Source organism: Bos grunniens, chromosome 3, assembly GCF_055505025.1.
Source record: "Bos grunniens cultivar Pamir isolate PY7600 chromosome 3, Bosgru_T2T1.0, whole genome shotgun sequence".
NCBI classification, from domain to species: Eukaryota; Metazoa; Chordata; class Mammalia; order Artiodactyla; family Bovidae; genus Bos; species Bos grunniens.
The window spans coordinates 72,299,803-72,316,033 of record NC_141167.1 but is presented as its reverse complement, the minus strand read 5'-3'; the positions used below and the strand labels follow the sequence as shown (position 1 = coordinate 72,316,033).

The 16,231-nt window shown below is 37.4% G+C and overlaps 1 protein-coding gene across 1 annotated transcript in view; it reads right to left on the bottom strand.

Moving 5' to 3' along the window:
* ABCD3 (ATP binding cassette subfamily D member 3) overlaps window positions 1-16,231 on the bottom strand; it is an 83,032-nt gene that overhangs the window by 52,524 nt on the left and 14,277 nt on the right. The window contains exon 2 of the mRNA XM_086391308.1: window positions 1,275-1,311. Coding sequence (XP_086247434.1) covers window positions 1,275-1,311 — 37 coding nt within the window. The remainder of the gene's footprint in view (window positions 1-1,274; window positions 1,312-16,231) is intronic.

The window sequence follows — 16,231 nt, the reverse complement described above, 5'->3', positions numbered from 1 at the left end:
TATCTAAACAATGAAATGAAGTGAAGTAAAGTGAAGTCGTTCAGTTGTATCCAACTCTTTATGACCCCATGGACTATAGCCTGCCATGCTCCTCCGTCCACGGGATTTTCCAGGCAAGAATACTGGAATGGGTTGCCATTTCCTTCACCAGGGGATTACAATTCAGCAATTTAAAAAAAAAAAAATGAAGTACTGATGCATTCAACAACACATATGAACCCTAAAAACATGTTAAATAAAAGAAACCAGTCACAAAATGCCAAATATTACCACATGATTCTATTTATATGAAATGTCCAAAATAGGGAAATCAACAGAGACCAGTGGCTCAGTGGTTACCAAGGGACAGGAGGAGAGGGTAATGAGGAATGATTACTAATGGGTGTGGAATTTCTTCATAAGGAATTGAAATTTTTTTAAAATTAGATAGTGGTGATGGCTGTATACCTCTGTAAACATACTAAAACCACTAAATTGTACACTTAAATGGATGGATTTTATGGTATATGAATTACATCTCAATAAAACTGTTACCCAAAAAAAGAAATAACTGATGAATACAGGTGTCTGTTAAAAGAGCTGTTCATCAGAAAGATACCTCAAGCTTACAATTTACCATAAACTCTACTTAATGTAAACAGAAGTAATGGCTAAAAAAGTAAAAGCAACTTCAGGCTGAATTTTAGCAATATGGTATTCATATCAAGAGATGTAATAGTGCAGATGCATTCCATGCTAGTCAGACCATTTCTGGACAACTACATTTTATCCTAAACATAGTGTCTGGAGGAAGTAACTAGTACAGATCCAGAGGAATGTATACATAATTAAGAACAATCAGAAACCATGTTACCTGAGAAACACTTGAAAGAATGAGAACTGCTTAGCATGGGGGGGAAAAAAAGATTCAGAAAATACAACTATCTTCACACAACGTCAGAGTCTGTTAGAGAAAGCAGAGTAAACTTGTTTTGTGTCTCTACAGAAGACAAAATAGAATCTTAGAGAAAGAAGATTACTTGCACCTTGGATTTGAACTAACAAAGTTACAGCTGTCTCCTAGGTAGTACTTTCCACCAAATGAACAGATTCAAGTAAATACTGGAAGTTACCTATCAAGGCTTTCTATCTTAGGATATGTAGTGGGTTTGGGATGATACTTAAGTTCCCTTCTAATCCTAAAATTCCATGACTTTATCCTAGTTCAAAAATATATAATGAAACAAATGAAGTAAATGCATGAAATCCCAAAGAGTAAATGATATAAATTTTACCTCATTGTTCTGTAATGGTGGTTTTCCATTTTTCTTACTGCAGAGAAAAAGAAAAAAGAGCAAGAGAGCTTTATTTGCAAATTGTTTCCATCATAAAAAAATTATTTTAAGAAATAAAAAGAATATACCAAATTCTCCAAATGAGTCTCTTCTTTTACATGTCATACTGAGACAGAATATATTAAATACAATAGTCCAACTGCCTCTTACTAACTATAATTCACAGAAAATGCTCAATAAATGTTAACTACCACTATCATGTGTCAGGCATTACATTGTAATTTTTTCATACACACACAAATATGATTTCTATGAATTCTATGATTTCTCCCATGAAGATACGGAATCTATCTTTCCATCCTTGAATCAAGGCTTGGCCATGACATTAGCAAACTGATACAAACAAGGGCTAGGCTAGTGTGTACTAGGCTTGTGTACTAGGCTCACTCTCTTGCTGCTGGGAATCCTTTCCCAGCCCTGTGAGCGATCCCAGTTAGTAGCCTAAAAGATGGGAGACTATGTGTATGAATGAAAAAACCGGCTTGGAAGAGTCAGTAGCACCACCAAGGTTCATGCAACTCAAAGTAGTTAATCTACCACTTGTACCCAGATCTGACTACTAACCCAGGCTTCCTCCCCTAAACAATCTAATAACCAAACTTGGCTTCTGTTTATATACACTACCACCTCACCCTATGCTTCTATATAATATTGATCACAGTTAAAATCTCTTGTTTAATGTACGTTTCCTCCCAGTAAATTAGTTCCATGAAATCAGGAGCTACTGCAGGTTGGTCTCTCCAAAGTAGAGTACAAAAGGTCTATTAGATATCAGCATCTGTGAAAGAAAGGCAAAGAAGGAAGCTAGGCAGAACTCAAAACTGAGATACACACCAACAAAATTTCAGCCAACCAGGTGGGAAGCCCTGAAGCAAGAAATGTTCATCCTAGTGCTCTGAGCCGGGATGAAATGGTAGGGTTTTTTAAACCTCTTCCTAACTCAATAAGCAAATCTACCCCGCTCGAGCAAGACCATGACCTTGGAGAAGGTAGCCCTGCAGCTGAGGCAGACCCTAAGATGTGTGCAGAAGGGGTTACCTGGTGATTCGCACTGCTCATAGCTGGACAATAAGCCCTTCTTTGAAGGGGAATCTGGATAGCACATCTCCTTTTCTATTACAAGGGTCATATATTACCCAATCCTCTATGTTCAATACCTAGTTGAGCCCCAGCGTTTTGCAGATTGAACATTTTCATTACAGGACACCATGTCACTGAGTAAGGCAAGAAGACACACAACTACAACGCAGTAAATGCTATCATTTTTAAAGTGCTTAGGCATATTATTACTGTTTCTAATTTCAACTATACTGCAGGATTGCTCATTTGTTTTTAAATTTTCATGAGACTACAAAACCATTTCAGAAGATGCCTTTTATATATATATATATATATATATACACACACACACACACACACACACATGTTCAAGCATGCACAGTTAATTATAAGCCCCTTTTATAAGGCTTTCTAAATTCCTATTTTTAAAGAATTTTTTAAAGTTTCCTCAGTTTTGAAGATACCAGCTATATGTGATTTAGTCACTAAGTCATCTCCAACTCTTGCAACCCCATGGACTATAGCCTGCCAGGCTCCTCTGTCCATGGGATTCTCCAGGCAAGAATACTAGAGTGGGTTGCCATTTCCTTCTCCAGAGGATCTTCCTGACGCAGGAATCGAACCTGGGTCTCCTGCATTGCAGGCAGATTCTTTAGACTGAGCTACCAGGGAAGCCCTTACCAGCTATATAAACACATAAAAATTGCTTAGGATATATGAGAGCAGTATATTAGAATTCTGTTTAATAGATTACATTTTTTTTTTACTTCATATGTCATAAAGATTATTTTTCTTTTTTTACTTCATATGTCTGAAGTGTAGAGAGAAGTTAATGTACTTCCAAAAATAAGATCTACTAGTAGGCAGATTCAAGTCTAACAAAAATTCAGTATTTTCCTTTTTTTTATTTTTATCCTATGAAACTAGAAAGGCTCTACAACAGACATGTCTTCTACTCGTCTATGTTTCTTTTGACTACCAAAAAAAATCAACTTAGCAGCTAAATTAAATTCATTAAATAAAAGCATTCAACGTGTTCAAAATATATTACCAGTATGAACACAAATGGTGAAAGTGAAAGTCACTCAGTCATGTCCGACTCTTTGCGACCCCATGGATAATACAGTCCACGGAATTCTCCAGGGCAGAATACTGGAGTGGGTAGCCATTCCCTTCTTCAGGGGATCTTCCAAGCCCAGGGATCAAACTCAGGTCTCCTGCATTGCGGCTGAATTCTTTACCAGCTGAGCCACCAGGTGAGGTATCTATAATCTGATTTGGAGCAGTCACTAAACATCAGCTGTTTTGTTACATCTCAGGGTATAACCGAATTAAATTATTTTTAATCTAATTTTGTGACTATGTGAATGATGACCTTAAACCAGTCTATTATATCAAAATCGATGTTATGTTCAGACAGGAGCTGCTCATCTATTTTCTTCTTGCTCAATAAATCAGCACACTGGATGGCAGTCCTACATCAATTCTTTTCATTGCCTTCCCAATAGCTCAGCCTGGGCAGAGGGAAGGAAAAGAGAATCACAGTACCAGGATAAGATGTATAAAAACAGTTTGGTTGCTAGAGTAAGAAACAGAGGCACACAGAATAGATACATTATCAAATGCACATGTTACTGAAAAGACAGGTAAATTATAAAGTAATGAGAGGGTAACAGGCAGGAAGGCCAGGGGTCTCCAAATGGAGGAAATAGCCTGCAAGTGTCAGACATTTTTATCTCTCTCAAGCGGCAGGAGGAAACAAACTAGTAATATTTTTTTCCTTCTCTATACAAATTTAAAGGGAGGTTTCTCTTAAAATACTGTGTTGCCATAATGACACCTGGTTTCACCTGAAGTTAGCTATTCTCGAGCCTAGAGATAATCAATGCCTTTTTCTTATGGAAATGTTCATCTTAAGCTATGCTAATGTACTATGCCTTTACCCCAAACTCTGTCTCCAAGTTGGTTCCCCTCTTGGCCCAGAACCTACTTGACAAACCAGTATGGATATTGTTCCCCTAATCTATGTAAATGAAACTATTTGTATGGTGATCTGCCCTTCTTCAAGATTCAAGTTAATCATTTTATGGCCCAGGATAAACCGTTTGGCACCAAGACTATCCCAAAATGCATCTTATGGGTGAGGGGCCTAGTGCCATTCTGAATTTTAAGACATTCCTTTCTTTCATTAACAGACTGCTAGTGACTATATAACACCCAGCTGAAGACTAGCAGGCGGGTACTCTTTCTACCCCCTTCTGATGCCTATGTCAGAAGCTTTCTCTATCTCCTTTATACTTTAATAAAACTTTATTACACAAAAGCTCTGAGCGATCAAGCCTCATCTCTGGCCCCGGATTGAATTCTTCTCCTCCGGGGGCCAAGAATCCCAGTGTATTCGCGTGATTCAACAACAACCTTTCAGTAACATGGTCAAGAATCATTCAGACATCTACTAATTGCTTACTGCATGCTAAGGACTGTTCTAGATCAGCACTTCTCGAACCTTCTGGTCTCAGGATTCTCAAGAACTTTTATTTATTTGTGTTACATGAATACTTATCACACAGAATTTCAATCTCAGAAATTTTTTAAAAATACTTATTTACTCATTTAAAGATAATAAACACATTACACATTAAATAAAATTTTATTTAAAAAAAGCTGTATTTTCCTAGAAAAAACAATTTAGTAAGAAAAGTGGCATTGTTTCATATTTTGACAAATCTCCTTAACGACTGGCTTAACAGAGAACAAGTGGATTCTCATATCTGAGTCTGTATTTATTCTATCTACGGCAATACAGATCTGTTGCTGTTTAGTCGATAAAGTCGCGTCTACTCCTTGCGACTCCATGGACTGTAGCCCACCATGTTCCTCTGTCCATGGGATTTCCCAGGCACGAATACTAGGTAGCTGTAAAACAGGAGTATTCTAGTAAGTGTGGATATTCTTCTGTGATACTATAATGTGGCGATGCAGTCTGAAAATTGTATCAATAAACTTATACTCTGATATAATAAAATTCACTAATCTACATTATATTCCACTTTCAATGGCTCTGTTTACCCATTCTAGATTTTTTAAGATCATGTATTAGTCATTTGGACAACAATGCTTCACTGAGTTCAACTGCAGGCCTTCCAATTGCAACACACTATACAATATTTTTCAAAATTACACTTGTTAATATTGCCACCCATCTTACCAGAAAGGCCTTAAGCACTGGGAAGCTAGCAAGCTCATGGTAGCAAACAACTTTTTCAAATTCCGATTTTTCACTTGAAAGCCTAAATTATAACATTAGCAACAAATACTGCCAGGTGTTTTTCCTTGAAGGCAATACAAGAAAACATCTGCAATATTCAAGGCTGAATAAACACAGTTATTCAGTCTTTCTTCCAAGTAAAAATGATGTCACACACACACACACAAAGTAGCTACTTCAGTTCACAACTCAAATAATTGAACAGTGCTTTCTCTGAAGACAACCTCTATACTTAGTACACTGCATGAAGCACTTTTGCAGATTTCTCATTTTTCTCTGCCAAAAACATTACAAAAAAGAAAGACAATAGTAACTAACTATTTATAAAAACGTTTATGAGGGTTTTATCCAAGAAATGCAAGATCGGGTTCAGTTCAGTTGCTCAGTCATGTCCGTCTCTTTGTGACCCCATCAACAGCAGCATGCCAGGCCTCCCTGTCCATCACCAACTCCCGGAGTTCCCCCAAACCCATGTCCATCGAGTCACTGATGCCATCCAACCATCTCATCCTCTGTCATCCCCTTCTCCTCCTGCCCTTCAATCTTTCCCAGCATCAGGGTCTTTTCAAAAGAGTCAGCTCTTCACTTTAAGTGGCCAAAGTATTGGAGTTTCAGCCTCAACATCAGTCCTTCCAATGAATATTCAGAACTGATTTCCTTTAGGATGGACTGGTTGGATCTCCTTGCTGTCTAAGGGACTCTCAAGAGTCTTCTCCAACACCACAGTTCAAAAGCATCAATTCTTCGGCGCTCACCTTTCTTCACAGTCCAACTCTCACATCCATACATGACCACTGGAAAAACCATAGCCTTGACTAGACGGACCTTTGTTGACAAAGTAATGTCTCTGCTTTTCAATATGCTGTCTAGGTTGGTCATAACTTTCCAAGATCATGTTAACATTTGAAATATCAATGCAATTCATCCTATTAACAGCTTTTAAAGAATAAACATATGATCATATCAATAGATACAGAAAGACCTTATGACAAAACCCAACACCTGCTCATCCTAAAAAACTCTCAGACTATAAATAAAAGAAACTTCCTCAATATAACAAAGGACATCAAGACATCAACAAACACCTACAACTATCACCGTACCAAAAAACAAAAGACTTAATCTCTCTGTAAGATCTGGAACGTGCCAAAGATGCCAACTCTCAGCACTTTTATTCAATATCATTACTGAAGTACACACTACAATAAGGCAAGGAGAAGAAACAAAAGGCACATAGAATGAAAATGGATAAGTATAACTACCTTTATCACAGACTCTATTAATATCTATATAGAAAACCCTAAAGAATCTACAAAAAAGCTAAGGGAGTTCAACTAGTTTCTAGGATATAACATCTATACATAAACATCAACTGCATTTTAAATATGAGTGTAGAACAACTGGAAATTGAAATTTTAAACATACCATTTTCAAAAGCATCAAAATATTAAATATTTAGTATTAAAATGAAAACAAAAGATGCACAAGACTTGCGTGCTGAAAAATACAACACCCTGCAAAGAAATGTTCAAAGAAGACTAGAGAGATCTATCATGCTCAAGGATAAGAAGAGTCAATATTATTAAAATGTCAATTCTTCCCTAATTGATTTAGAAATTCAATGAAATCCCAATCAAAATCCTACCAGACTTTTCTGTAAAGATAACAAATTGAATCTAAACTCCATTTGTAAACGTGGAGGACTTAGAATAACCAATAAATTCTGACAAAGAACAAAGTTAGAGGAACTGCACCTGACGTCAAGGCTTATCATAAAGCTATGCTAATTAAGAGAGTTTGATATTGGAGTATAAATAGAAGTCAAGAAATAAAAAAGTCCAAAGTAGACCTATACATATGTGGTGCAAAGGCAACTCATTAAGGAAAGAATAATCTTTTAACCAATGGTCTTGGATCAACTATTCCAAATCCTGAAAGATGATGCTGTGAAAGTGCTGCACTCAATATGCCAGCGAGTTTGGAAAACTCAGCAGTGACCACAAGACTGGAAAAGGTCAGTTTTCATTCCAATCCCAAAGAAAGGCAATGCCAAAGAATGCTCAAACTACCGCACAATTGCACTCATCTCACATGCTAGTAAAGTAATGCTTAAAATGCTCCAAGCCAGGCTTCAGCAATATGTGAACCGTGAACTTCCTGATGTTCAAGCTGGTTTTAGAAAAGGCAGAGGAACCAGAGATCAAATTGCCAACATCCGCTGGATCATGGAAAAAGCAAGAGAGCTCCAGAAAAACATCTATTTCTGCTTTATTGACTACATCAAAGCCTTTGACTGTGTGGATCACAATAAACTGTGGAAAATTCTGAAAGAGATGGGAATACCAGACCGCCTGATCTGCCTCTTGAGAAATCTGTATGCAGGTCAGGAAGCAACACTTAGAACTGGCCATGGAACAACAGACTGGTTCCAAATAGGAAAAGGAGTACGTCAAGGCTGTATATTGTCACCCTGTTTATTTGACTTCCATGCAGAGTACATCATGAGAAACGCTGGACTGGAAAAAACACAAGCTGGAATCAAGATTGTGGGGAGAAATATCAATAACCTCAGATATGCAGATGACACCACCCTTATGGCAGAAAGTGAAGAGGAACTCAAAAGCCTCTTGATGAAGGTGAAAGTGGAGAGTGAAAAAGTTGGCTTAAAGCTCAACATTCAGAAAACGAAGATCATGGCATGTGGTCCCACCACTTCATGGGAAATAGATGGGGCAACAGTGGAAACAGTTTATTTTTCAGACTTTATTTTTTTGGGCTCCAAAATCACTGCAGATGGTGACTGCAGCCATGAAATTAAAAGATGCTTACTCCTTGGAAGGAAAGTTATGACCAACCTAGATTGCATATTCAAAAGCAGAGACATTACTTTGCCAACAAAGGTTCATCTAGTCAAGGCTATGGTTTTTCCTGTGGTCATGTATGGATGTGAGAGTTGGACTGTGAAGAAGGCTGAGTGCCGAAGAATTGATGCTTTTGAACTGTGGTGTTGGAGAAGACTCTTGAGAGTCCCTTGGACTGCCAGGAGATCCAAGCAGTCTGTTCTAAAGGAGATCAGCCCTGGGATTTCTTTGGAAGGAATGATGCTAAAGCTGAAACTCCAGTACTTTGGCCACCTCATGCGAAGAGTTGACTCATTGGAAAAGAGTCTGATGCTGGGAGGGATTGGGGGCAAGAGGAGAAGGGGATGACAGAGGATGAGATGGCTGGATGGCATCACCGACTCGATGGACATGACTCTGAGTGAACTCTGGGAGTTGGTGATAGACAGGGAGGCCTGGCGTGCTGCGATTCATGGGGTCGCAAAGAGTCGGACACGACTGAGCGACTGATCTGATCTGATTGGATCAACTGGGCTTCACAGGTGGCCCTAGTGGTAAAGAACCTTACTGCCAATGCAGGAGACATAAGAGACTCAGGTTTGATCCCTGGGTTGGGAAGATGCCCTGGAAAAGAGAATGGCAACCCAATCTAGCATTCTTGCCTAGAGGATCCCATGGACAGAGGAGCCTGGCGAGCTACAGTTCATGGGGTTGCAAAGAGTCAGACACGACTTAAGTGACTTAGCACGCATGCATGCACTAGATCAACTGGACAGACATATGCGAGGGAAAAAAAAGGAATCTCAAACATTATTGCATACCATATACAAAAATTAACCTGAAGTGAAACAGAGACCTAAATGTAAGAGCTAAAACTACAAAATTTCTAGAAGAGAACAGAAGATCTCAGTAATCTTGAGCTAAATAAGTAAAGTGAAGTGAAGTCGCTCAGTCGTGTCCAACTCTTCACGACCCTATGGACTGTAGCCTGCCAGGCTCCTCCATCCATGGGATTTTCCAGACAAGAATACTGGATGGGGTTGCCATTTCCTTCTCCAAAGAGTTAAATAAAGATTCATTAAATAGGATAAACTGCACAGTAAAAAAAAAATCAATAAATTAGAATTCATCAAAATCCTAAATGTTTGTTTCTCAAAAGATACTGCTAAGAAAAGTAAAAGACAAGCCACCAAGTGGGAGAAAACATATGTAAAATACACACCCAAGAAAAAAACTGTATTCAGAATAAATGACAGACTCTCACAATCAAGTAAGAAGCAATTCATTTAAAGATTTAAACAGATATATTGCCACATAAAATGTACGGATGAAAAATAAACAGGAAACATGCCCCATATCATTGGTTCTAAGGGAAATTCAAATTAAAACCACAGTGAGAAACCACTACATACATCCACTAGAATGGCTAAGATTAAAAAGACCGATCCTAGCAAGTGTTATCAATATGTGGAGCAACTGGAATTTTTTTATACTGCTGATGGGAGTATGACATGGAACACTCACTTTGGAAAAGTTTCTTAAAAAGTTAAACATAACACCTACCATATAACCCAGCCATTCCACTACTAAGCATTTGCTCAAGGAAAATAAAAGTGTGTTTCCAGACATAGACCTTACACAAATGTTCACAGTAGCTTTATTTTTAATAGCCAAAACCTTGAAACATCCAAATGTTCAACAAGCAAGTGGATTTTAAAAATCAAAGTATTTCCATAAAATGTATTCAACAATTTAAAAAAATGATGCATGCAATATGAATATATCTCGAAATCATGATGCTGACTGAAAGTAGCTAGACAAAAAATGTGCATAGTTAGATTCCACTTATATGAAATTCCAGAGCAGCCAAATATCATCTACAGTTTTATGCAGTAGGTCAGTGGTGCCTTTAGGCTGGTGGAGGGGAGAAGACTGACCACAGAGGGGCAAGGGGGACCTTTGGAGTGATGGAGATGTTTGTTATCTTAATTGGAGTGATGGTTTCACTGATGCTTACATGTGAAAACTTACTAAGTTGTGTTTTAAATATAAGCAGTTCATTATGCATCAATAAAGCTTTAATAAAACTCTAAAAGAAAAGATGACCCACTCCAGTACTCTTGCCTGGAAAATCCCATGGACGGAGGAGCCTGGTGGGCTGCAGTCCATGGGGCCGCTAAGAGTCGGACACGACTGAGCGACTTCACTTTCACTTTTCACTTTCATCATTGGAGAAGGAAATGGCAACCTACTCCAGTGTTCTTGCCTGGAGAATCCCAGGGACAGGGGAGCCTGGTGGGCTGCCACCTATGGGTTCACGAAGAGTCGGACACGACTGAAGCGACTCAGCAGCAGCAGCAGCAGCAGCAAAGGAAGATGACCAAAATTTAGGAGAGACATTTTCCTAAGAATACAATATAAAAGTAAATTTTGTTTGTTCTTTATTGGAAAGGCGAGGGAGAAGGAGTTAACTGTTCTTTAATAAAGTCAACAAAATATGTAAAATTAATAAGCAGAAACTTCCCCCAACAAACTATGAGACTACGAAAAAGAAACTGACAAAAACTGAAGAGAAGCTTTCAGACAATTTCTAGACTAAGCAAAAAAAGAACACAATTCTGAAAACTTTAATCAGAGTTTAGTTATCCAGAACAATAATTCTGATCCTAGAATTTCTCACTTAGTTCATTTTCCTAGACCAGTGTTTTCTAGACTTGGGGTAATGGATTAACCTCTCCTGAAGGAAAAAAAATTCTTACAGACTCCAGCATTGCCTTAAATTGGTTCTTTCTTAAATATGTATAAGAATACAGTTAAGTACAACTGACCCTTGACATGAGGTTTAGGGGCACTGATCCTCCACGAAGCTGAAAATTCACTTAAAACTCTACAGCAGGCCCTCCATATCTGAGGTTCCAGATCCTTGGATTCAACCAAGGATTGTGTAGTACTGAAGTGAGTATTTAGTGAAAAAAAATCCACACGTATGCACACTCTCACAGTTCAAAGCCATGCTGTTCAAGAGTCAGCTGAATATATTCTTTTCCTTTACAGCTCCTCTACATTCACAAAATACAGTGTATCACTTAAAAACAAGCAAAAACGTTAAAGCCAATAAAAATGGAATCAATGTTCATTTAAAGTGATAGGTGAAACAGCACTGCTACAACTAATCACCAGTGCCAGGGTGAAAAAGTAGAAGCAACTATTTATGTGTTACATATGCCAGTTAATAGCTGAGAGTTTTTAATAATACTATTTTTCCTTTGTAAACAATGAACTGGTTTTAAATCACTGCTTTATTAATGCTGATGAGATAATGAATTTATTACTATATCCCCAAAGAAAATTCTAAAAAATCAAAATACTCAGAGAAAATATCATAAGCCTTATTGCAAATAAATATTACAAATTGGTATTTATAGAGATAAACAGGGATTCATGTAATATAACTGCTCACAAAAAGAGAACTCTGCATAAATAAAACATACATACACACATATATACACACATATATCCACCCACACAAGCATATACATACACACACCCACAACAGGCCACACGATCAGTCAGTCAACTCTGCCATCACTTTCTCCCTCCAAGCTTTCATAAAATATCTTATTCAGTGTGTACCATGACATTTATGTCATGTACTTATGTACTTCACTTGCCCTCAACACATCATCCACATGAAAGCCCTACGTTCTTTTATCAGTTTGTGACAATTACAGTAATACACTGCTCAGTTGCTCTATGTCTTTTTCATTATTTAAACCCAAAGCTTCGTTATAATAAGAGTTCAGTTACTTAGAAATTCTATGAAGACAAGTTTCACCTGTAATTATCACTACAAAAGAAACTTTTAACAGCAAAAAAATTCAGTACAAATATAAAGACTTGATGGTTTCGAAATGTGGTGCTAGAGAGGATTTGTGAGTCCCTTGGACTGCAAGGAGATCAAACCAGTCAATCCTAAAGGAAATCAACCCTGAATAGTCAATGGAAGGGCTGACACTGAAGTTCCAACACTTGGGCCACCTGCTGCAAAGAGCCAACTCATTGGAAAAACCCTGATGCTGAGAAAGATTGAGGGCAGGAGGAGAAGGAGGCAACAGAGGATGAAATGGTTAGATAGCATCACTGACTCAATGGACATGAATTTGAGCAAAGTCCAGGCGAGAGTGGAGGACAAGGGAGTCTAATGTGCTACAGGCCATGGGTTGGCAAAGTCGGACACAACTTAGCAACTGAACAACATGAATGTAAAAGCTTAAAATGATTTTCTTAGTTTTACATTACTACATGTCAACCTAATACAGGTTCTAATGCAGCAGGTCTGTTTACTGTTTACATGTAGTCTCTTTGGAGACAATTAAACAACCATTCAAACACAAACAGAAACACAAATCTGCAATAGTCATTCAGATGACCCAGAAGGCGCATATATTCTTTTATTTATAACATCACTAAGATGAAAAATTTAACAAAGGTAAAAAATTATCAGAATCATTAGATCCATTAGAGTCTAGAGATACCGCTCTAGAACACCTCAGTCAAAACCATGATAACAGCTATCACCTGTACTCAAAAGACTCCCCAAACCTCTAGTACCCTCATCTGTCCTGAACTCCTGACTTGAATATCCATTTTTTAAAATAAGATATTTGTACTTGTATCTACTGAAACCACTTTAAACTTTCCATGTACTTTTAGGTCTGAACTTACTGTTCCACCCCAAACCTACTCTTCCATTTTCTCATACTGAAATGGATCCTCACTCAGTGAATGTACCTTTTTCTACCCAACCCCAGCCACAAACTTGAATAATCTCCCTTTCGCATACTCTTTTTATCCAATCTCTCTCCATGCTCTCCTCTTCCTCTATTGCCCCGATTTCAATTCAGGCTATCAAAATTTCTCATGTACTAACGATTTTCCCACCTACTTTCTAAGAAGGATTTTCCTGTCATTTCTATTCTCTGCCACTTCACTTCCATAGCCACATCAAACAGTGAGTGTATTTAAGGCAGGGGAAGGGTGGTGGGGGGTGGGGGTGGGGGAAGCACACAGGCACACACACAGCCAAGGTCAATCAGGGACCAGAAATAATGAAGAGCTGAGCAAAGGTGGTAGCTAAGAAAATGGAAAGAAAGATGCAAAAAAATATTTGCTAGAAGTAACAGGATGACGGAACAGATAAGAGCTACTGCTGCTACTGCTGCTAAGTCGCTTCAGTCGTGTCCGACTCTGTGCAACCCCATAGATGGCAGCCCACCAGGCTCCGCCATCCCTGGGATTCTCCAGGCAAGAGTACTGGAGTGGGGTGCCATAAAGGCCTAACTAAATATGGAAATGAAAGAAGAACAAAGATTTAAAGAACCACGTAAAGATACTGGAAGTATTAGCTCCAAATTTATGCCCTGAAAGGTAAAGATCATTTTAACTCTTGCCTCACAAATAGTTTACACCTTGAGTGACCTGAGGACAGTGATTCTATTTACCATAATAATCACAGAAGCATTCAGGGAAATAATAATGTGAATGTGCTAATTTTCAGGTTCCAATAAGATAACTATATGGGATTGTCCAGAATATAATTTTTTTTAAGCTGAGATTTGAAGTTCAAAAGTAGAGATGTTAATTTCAAAGGAATTAACCTGACAATGGACTCGACTTAGCCACTAAACAACAACATGACAATAATGTGAATATATAATGATATAACTCCTTTGGGAAACAAAACTATGAAACCTGAAATGTGAGTCTTGCGTCTGCTTATTAAGATACTGTATTAAAAATTTTAGTATGTTCTCTTAAGAAATTTGGTTTAAGTTGTTCCCTAACTAACACTGCTCCTAGGCACTTTAAGAAGTAAACGTTCCTCTTAAAATGAAAGTATTGTTTACTATAAACCTCAAAATTATTCCTACAAATGATTTTAAATAACATGTCCAGATCATAATCAAAAATAACCAAGCACATGGGAAACTAAACTCCATAAGCAAGAACTAGCAGAAATCAGAGAAAACAGAAGCAGACCTAAAAAGATTTCAGATACTTGAATTTCCAAACATATCCTATAAGACAACACAGACTGTACTTAAGGAAATAAAATAAAATAAAGATATCTACCAAGACAAGGAAATAATAAAAAGCTACAGAGACTTAAAACCAAATGGAATTCTTAAAAATAAAAATAAAAAATACAACAATTAAAATTAAATATCTAATCAATTGGTTCAACAGATCTCAGATAAAGGCTGAGAATATTCCAAAATGGAAGAAAGACATCAATCCACAAAAGTTAAAAGGCCTGTGAATCCTAAGCAAGATAAAAAATAAATCCACACTTAACCAAATTATAGTGAGCTTCAGAAAACCAAAGACAAATATAAATTCTTAAAAACTGCTACGGGAGAAAAAAAGAATAATTACCTTCAAAGGAGCAACAGTTACAAACTGACTTCTCAACATTAATAAAGGAAACCAGAAGATAATGGAATCAAATCTTCAATGTACAAAAAGAAAATTACTGCCAATCTACACTTAAACATTTATGGAAAAAAGACACTTACACGAATGAAGGCAAATAAAGAAATTACCTGACAACATGGAGAGGGTTCATCAGGAGCAGACTTGTACTAAAGAAATTTCTAAAGGACATATTATGGGGAAGAGGATGGTTGATTCCAGCTGGAAGGCACAGGTTGCAAGATGGAATGGAAAGCAAATATGGCAAATATATAATTACCTCTAAGTGAATATTATATAAAACAACAACATAATGACTTACAGTACTAAAAAAACCAACAACAGCAACAAATGGCATCTAAATCAGGGGTAAAGTTAATGGGGTCACTGCTCTGAAGTCCTTTTACTGCCTGGGAGGATGATGAAGCATTCTTATTGATTAATGGTTTAGACTTGAAAAGGCAAGCAGATGTCAAAATTTCTAGGGTAATCAGTAAAAAAATTTTTTTAATTTAAATAGAGAATAACTTCCAAACAACTAAAAGAGATTAAAAACAAAATGATGAAAAAACAAATCAATACTCTAACCACAAAGCAATTTTGCTGGTAATTAACAGCAAAAAGAAAAATACAAGAAAAACCCCTAAATGTTTGGAAATTGTGGTAGATTAAATACTGAGACAAATTCCTAAAATGGAGGAAATCTTCTCCCATCCTTGAATCTGGGCCAGGCTTGTGACTTGCTCCAGTCAACAGAATGTGTGGAAGTCTTTCTGCTTTCACCTTGACTTCTTGGAATGCTCACCCGAGACTACCATTTGAGCAACTGTTGAGCCTACTGAAAGATACAAAGTCACTAAAATGAAAACCAGGGCATCCCAGCCACCAGCCAGCACCAACTACCAGATACGAACCACAAAGCACAGCCAGTCCTCTACTGAATACAGCTCATAAGGGAAGCTAGACAAACCTGGCAAAGGAACTACTCAGAAATAACTGCTGGGATGGTGTGTTACAATTGACAGAAAGAGATTCACTTTTTCTTGTGAAAAGCCATGGGTCTAAGAAATTTTTCTAAATATTTGAAATGAATGACATATACATCAAATTATATGTTTACAAAATAAGAGTTTACATATCAAAAAAACCTGTGGGATGCAACAAAACAGTGCTTAGAGAACTTTATAACCTAAAATGCATACATTAGAAAAGAAGACTGAAAATTCATTATCTATCTGAACATTTGAAAAAGAACAAAA